Source organism: Chenopodium quinoa, unplaced genomic scaffold (assembly GCF_001683475.1).
Source record: "Chenopodium quinoa cultivar QQ74 unplaced genomic scaffold, ASM168347v1, whole genome shotgun sequence".
Taxonomy (NCBI): domain Eukaryota; kingdom Viridiplantae; phylum Streptophyta; class Magnoliopsida; order Caryophyllales; family Amaranthaceae; genus Chenopodium; species Chenopodium quinoa.
In genome coordinates this window covers 1,342,068-1,348,996 of record NW_018744187.1, presented here as the reverse complement: position 1 = coordinate 1,348,996, position 6,929 = coordinate 1,342,068, and the positions used below count along the sequence as shown (strand labels likewise).

The 6,929-nt window shown below is 39.3% G+C and overlaps 1 protein-coding gene across 2 annotated transcripts in view; it reads left to right on the top strand.

Moving 5' to 3' along the window:
* The first annotated feature begins 4,537 nt into the window (after nucleotides 1-4,537).
* LOC110694021 overlaps nucleotides 4,538-6,929 on the top strand; it is a 40,129-nt gene continuing 37,737 nt past the window's right edge. For both annotated transcript variants that reach the window (XM_021871182.1, XM_021871181.1), the window contains exon 1: nucleotides 4,538-5,250. In XM_021871182.1, coding sequence (XP_021726874.1) covers nucleotides 4,913-5,250 — 338 coding nt within the window. In that variant the 5' untranslated portion in view covers nucleotides 4,538-4,912. The remainder of the gene's footprint in view (nucleotides 5,251-6,929) is intronic.

Sequence of the window (6,929 nt, the reverse complement as noted above, 5' to 3'; positions counted from 1 at the left end):
TGGGTCATAAAATTCGAAAGTGACAAACATTCAATTATATTGCAATTAACCCCAATAATTGATTATGGGTCATGAAATTCGAAATTGATTAACAAATTACTCTAAATGCAAACTGATAATTTGAAGGGCAATTGAGATGAAAAAACTGGAAATTCATGACGACCTATGTTAATTTCATTCATCTTTGAAAACTGACAATTCATAAACTGGAAAATTAAAGGGAAGGAACAAATCTAAATATTTAGCTAATTTGTAAATGTAATTTGTAATTTAACCATGATTCAAACTCGTATTTAACAGCAAATTTCGTAATTAATTACACTAATCATAAGTTAAACCCTAAAACCAATTTAATTTACACGATAATTAAATGTTAATAAAAAAACACATACCTGTAGACACCTAAAAATGTCACCCCAAAATCAAACCCGATAATGAACACCTTTCACCGCCATTATTGGTCGGGTTGAGTATTTAATATTTGGAGTTCTTAAATCCATGTTCTATCCAATATATTTCATGAACCAATCCAATTTCTAGCTCATTTCCCTAAACCATAACCTATTTTCCACTTTTCGTGTCCACATCACAAAACCGAGCGGAACTGATTTTACGGATATTTTTATTTTGATCCAACTATTATTTGATTAGATAGGCATTTTAATAAGCTTTTCAATCATATATCATAAGCCCAATTCCGAGCTATAACGAAAAAGATATGAGCAAAACACTAAACTCGGCCCAAAACCAACACCCTTCCACTAAAACGTCCATATCTTAAAATATAAAAATTATTTTTACTTTATTCTAATTGGGTTAGAAATTAGACTTGATAAGCTTTCCAATGATATATTATACGCCTTATTCCAAGTTACGGATCAAAAGTTATGATGATTTTAAAAATGGGTAAAAAACTGGAATCACCGCGCACAGTACAAAAGCACCGTGTCACGGGAGTGTGCCCCGTATAACGGTGCCTTCCCTCGTCTGACGGTGCCTAGTGCCATGACACGGTACTGTACATCGTGTCACAGTGCCATTTTTGAAGCTTTTTCGCGTTAAATTCCACCGTGGCACGGTACTTGTTGCCGTAACACGGTACCTGCTGCCATGACACGGTATTTCTCACCGTGCTCTTTCCTTGTAATTTCCGTATTTTCCCATACCGTGACACGGTGTACTGTACCGTGCTACAGTGGACACTACCGTGTCACGGAATTTTCTCGTGTCTTTTTCGCGTAAACCCTTCACGCGTTTTCACTTCCCGTAGGTCAAATATTTCCCGTGTAACTCCAGTTGTCCACCGCGTCACGAGATTTTCCCCCGTCTGACGGTGCCTGGCACCGTGTCACGGTGTTTTCTGCCGTGTCGCGGTGTTAATTTTTAGGGTTTTTATCTTTTTAGGGTTCCGCGTGTTCCCTCTACTCAATTTCCCTATAAATAAGACCCTCATCTCTGTAGTTCGGGGCATCAAATCCTTCTCTCTTTCTCTCTTTTACACCAAAAATTATTCTCTTCTCTTTCTCTCATATTCTAAGCTTTAAACCTATATTCCTAATTACATAATTCTTCCCTTAAGCACTCCAAGGAGTCCATACAACACCCGAGGTTCCGTCCTTAAACCAAGACGTGAAAGGTACAAATAACTGAGGGTTTGGACCAAATTCACTCTACTTTTTTATTTAATTTAATTTAATTTCTATTTGCTTTATATTTTTTATTGAAGTTTCTAACAGTTTATTCATGATGTAGCAATTTAAAGGAACGCGCGGAATGTGAGTAATTAATTAATTTTATTTTATTTTCTTTTTGCTAGTATCATGATTAAGTTATTTTATATTTGATTTGACTAACGCTATTATTGTTGAATTGCTTCCAATATTGATGTTTATTCTATTTGATCGATCACCATATTGCATGTTTAAAGGGAATATGTAATTGAAAATCACGCTTAATAAGATAATTTGGACAACCGGTTTAGGTTCCCTTTTAATCTTGTTATTTAATCAAGTGATCACAAATATTTTAGAATTATATGTTGAATTAATATTCAACCAATTTAGCATTAAAATAGTTTGGAGTAAATTGAATCTTTGTTTGCATGCCTTTGAAATCGCATGAATTACTTTTCACTATAAGAATCGAGTAGAGGCCAATACGGGCAAATGTGACTCCATGACTCACTTCGTACCATCATCCCCGATCCTCCTTTTGTGGTTCCGAACCATATGGATTTAGTAATCTCATGGATTATGAATGGGGTGTAACCTTCACGGGTCAATCGTTGTTGTCTATCGTTGTCCCTTTATCGTGGTTGCCTTTTATGATACGTGAACGGTTTACAAGTTCCTTAAAAACTTGTTGGCGGCTCCCTACTTTCCTTGTCCCTAATTGTATTATGTCAATTCCTACTTCCTATGAGTGACAAGCATATTCACACATGCTTTAACGTAGGCGCACTTCGAACGACGCCTTCAATACCTTCAAAAGATCAGAACTTGGATGAGCGATTGGAAGCAATTGTTTGTAGAAGTGAATAATGAAATCAAAAGAGAGGGTAAAGTTAGGGCTCAAAAGTTAACTAGCTAGAGGAGAGGAAACTGATGATTTTGTGAGAGTTTTAGTGCGTGAGTTTTGTTTTAATTTTTTTTTTTTTTTCGTTTTTTTTTTTTGCTGCAACTTTCAATTGAGCGAGTTTGTTTATCCGCCTAAAATTTCATTTCATGGGCTTGAGATTACCGGGCCTCTTTATCCCATGAGGGCCACGTGATAATTCGACACTTTTAATTGTCAATCCATGTTTACGACACAAAAAAACCGTCGAGTGAGGCGCGAATTATTTTTTTGTTGACGGTCTTCCATAGTATCGAGGCTATAGTGTCGAGATTACATGGGTTTTGTAGTAGTGCGACTGAGATGATCCCTCTTTAGAGCCGAATGCCTCCTCGCTGGAATCATTTTCTTGTCCACCCAGAATCGAGTCATTCAGCGTCATTGGGACGCTGGATGGGTAGTAAGAAACCTCGCTCCTGGGTACCCTGATAGGACTTCCGTCCTCTTCATCATTAGGTCGTCGGGCTGTCCTTTTTGTTCTAGCCATAGTGTCCTGCATAGACACAGATCAACGGATTCGTTGGCGAGACCAGTTTAGGACAGGCGACAACCCTAGTTCTAGATTCAGCCGTCCCAAGTGACCAGCTGACAGCTATCCTAGGCCGTGCCTAGTGTGTTTGTGATACCATTTTTAAAGAAACAAACACAGGCGAAATGAAAGGAAACTGAAAAGAGAGAGAAAGAGCAGGCGATTACCTGAAAGAGGTACTACTGGAAGTTGATTAAGTCGACTGGGTCAGGCGGCAAATAGCAAGCGGCAGGCGAAAGCGTTTTTTAAAAGAAAAGTCAAAGATTCTCTCAGATTTTTTCGTAAATGAGCGAAAAAGAGAGGGGCAAAGTTTCTATTTATAGAGGGGTAATTCCAGGGCCATCATGGTAAATTCCCCAAAAGGTGAACAATAATTACTGTTCCATCAATAGATGAGTGACAAGTGTCACAGATGCCACGTGGCTCGCCACATCACATCTGTGAGGGGCAAATGTTTTGGGTAAAATTACCCCGCCACGTGGTCCAATGAGAATAGGACACGTGTCCACCGTATATTGGGCTAAATTTGTCCATTTACGAAATGACATGTGGAATCCACTGTCATCAAAAGGAATGACGGCTTTCAAAGGCTCAATTCCCGAAAAACCACCAAAAGTGCGGGCAGCTCATCAAATCTAGGTCAAATGACCTACGTAAGGGCACACTTTATCCAAAATGACCCTATAAATAGAAAGATTCCCCCCATTTGTAGGACAGATTGAATTTATTACAATATCACTGACATTCTCTTACAACAGAGAAATCTCCTGATCTCAAAATCGGAGAAGATCTCACCTTTATTTTTTTCCGCACTTTTTACTTAGTCCATCACGTTCTAACTTGATCGTTGGAGGCGGAGCTCCAACCACTCGGAGTCTCCGTTGTTTTGCAGGTACAGACGCTTCTCAACCAATCTTCGAGGTATAACTCTCCCGAGGGAAAAAAACACCCAAAACAACTGGTAATTGACCATAACAAGTATACACCAAAATTATTGGAGTATCTAAAAGCTTTTTTATTCCCTTTTTGAAATCCTTGTAATTTTTTACGGGAAAAATTGTCAAGAACTACCCACCTTTGTCAACAACTACTCGCTTAAAATTTTTATAAAAAAATTACCCACTAAATTTAAAAAAGTTTGAGTAGCAATACCCATTTTAGTTCTCCGGCAACAAAATCTGGCAAATGTGGCCGAATTTTATTTTTTTTTCCTTCCAAAACTTAAGCTTAAACCTCATATTAACAACCAACCTAATCTCCTTTACAACGACTCACCTTAGAAGCACAAAATTTACAATATCTCCCTAATTTAAGAGGGCGAAAGTAATTGTGATTTTAATTAAGAAATATGTAATGCTTCTAAATTGATGTTAAATTCACTTATTTTGGCTTCTTAATTGATTGATTCATCATTTCATGTTTAAATTTTGGAAGAAAAAACAAAAGTGAACCTCGCCGGATTTTGTTGCTGGAAAACCAAACTGGGTAATGTAAATTCAGTGGGTAATTTTTTTGATAAAAATTTTAAGCGAGTAGTTGTTCACAAAATGACCTATTATGCGGATAGTTTCTGACAATTTTTTTTTCCTAAGACAATCACCCGAATTTTCCTACACTACTGTCATTAATGAAATCATATCAGTTCCACCGAAAATAACCCCGAATCCCCTTTAAAAAAAAAAAAAAAAAAAAACCGAATCACTTTCTCTCCCTCTCGAAATTCCTACAGAGACAACAATGGCGCTGATTTTCATGCTCTCACCATAACCAATGGCGGACCAGCATCACCAACCCCACCACCAGCAGCAATCCCACTCATCAATAAGAAATCGTTGTTATTCGTTCACCCAACACCAACAGCAGCAGCAGCACCATCATCATCATTCTATGTCGCTTCCGATATCGCAACCTCAGCCGCAGCAGCAGCAATCAGTTAGTGACCGGAGCAGCGTCGAATTGCGTGCTGTCGATTGTAATCTCGCCTCTTTGTGTGATCACATTCAATTGGAGGGTTTTAACAATGGCGTTTTCTCCGATATTGTTGTTAATGCTATGGACTCTACATATCATCTTCATCGCTTGATTCTTTCTCGCAGCTCTTATTTCAGGTTTCATATTTCCCTTTTTATGCCTACTTTTGCAATTTTCGTACTTTTGCATTTAAATTTTGGAGAATGTTTTGTATTGGAATCGTCAATTTTTTTTTTTCGTATTTTGAGGTGGTCGGGGCGCTTGATAAAAATTTCAATAACTATGATATACGGTGAGAGGGCAAGAAGTAGGTGATTGATATGCTATGTTGTAAAATTGGAGACACACAATCATATAGATGTTGACTTACATGAATTTGGATGTAAGCTTGATTTGATTTGGAGATTTTAGCTATAACTCATTGATGATGATGTTGATGGTTGTTTAATACCGAACAATCAACTAGCTTATATGCCAATTAAACCTCCGTTATGGCTAATGTTGCTGTAGGAATATACTGCCTGCCTTTCCATTATCATTGCATTCGTTTATATACAAATTACCTAGGGAAATATACATGAACCTAGGGAAGGACTATAGACAAGATAGTAAATGCATCATAATAATTACATAGCTAATACACCCCCGCAGTCGTAGAGGGAGGTAATCGAACGCTAAGGCTGGAACGGAATTCTTCAAAGAGGATATGCGGCAGGTGAAAATGTCGGCTATTTGGTAGCGAGATGGGACATGAAGCACACGAACCTGGCCACGGCTCACCTTTTCTCGGACAAAGTGAATGTCCATTTCGATGTGCTTAGTCCTTTGATGTTGAACCGGGTTCCCTGTTAAGTACACAACACTCACATTATCACAGTAGACTATCGTGGCCTTTTGGATAGGACATCGAAGTTCCAATAAGAGGTTGCGCAACCAGCAGGATTCGACAACTACATTAGCTACACCGCGGTACTCTGCTTCGGCACTAGAGCGGGATAAGGTCGGCTGTCGTTTTGTGGACCACGAAATAAGGTTGTCGCCGAGAAAAACACAGTACCCCGAGGTGTAGCGGCGCGTGTCTGGGCAGCCACCCCAGTCCGCGTCGGTGTACGATGTTAGCCCCGAAAGAGAAGAAGGATAGAGATGGAGCCCAAGCTTGAGAGTGCCATGTAAATATCGGATTATCCGTCGAAGGGCTTGCATATGCTCTTGACGAGAATCATGCATAAACAAGCAAACTTGTTGGACGGCATATGATATGTCGGGTCGAGTGAAGGTGAGGTATTGAAGAGCGCCGGCAAGGCTACGGTAGAGAGTCGGATCAGAGGCCGGAGGTCCGGAGTTGGCGCTCAATTTGGATTTAGAATCAACCGGGGTTGCCGAAGGTTTGCAAGATGACATATTAGCTCTGGCGATGATGTCTTCGGCATAGGATTGTTGAGACAAGAAGAGACCATGAGAGTGATGAGTAACCGAAATACCAAGAAAGGGATTTAATAGACCGTGATCCTTCATTTCGAATTCCGATTTCAATTTTGCCATGATGGACTTGCGAAGACTCTTAGAAGATGCTGTTAGAATTATGTCGTTGACGTAGAGAAAAATATAAGCAACTTGCTTACCATGGCAGTAGATAAATAGAGAGTGGTCCGATTTACTGTGAATAAAGCCAATGGTGGAGATAAAATTTGCAAATCGACGGTACCAAGCCCGGAGAACTTGTTTGAGACCGTATAGGGCCTTTTTGAGAAGGCACACATGAGACGGGTTACTTTTGTCACAAAAACCGGGAGGTTGATGCATATAGACCGTCTCA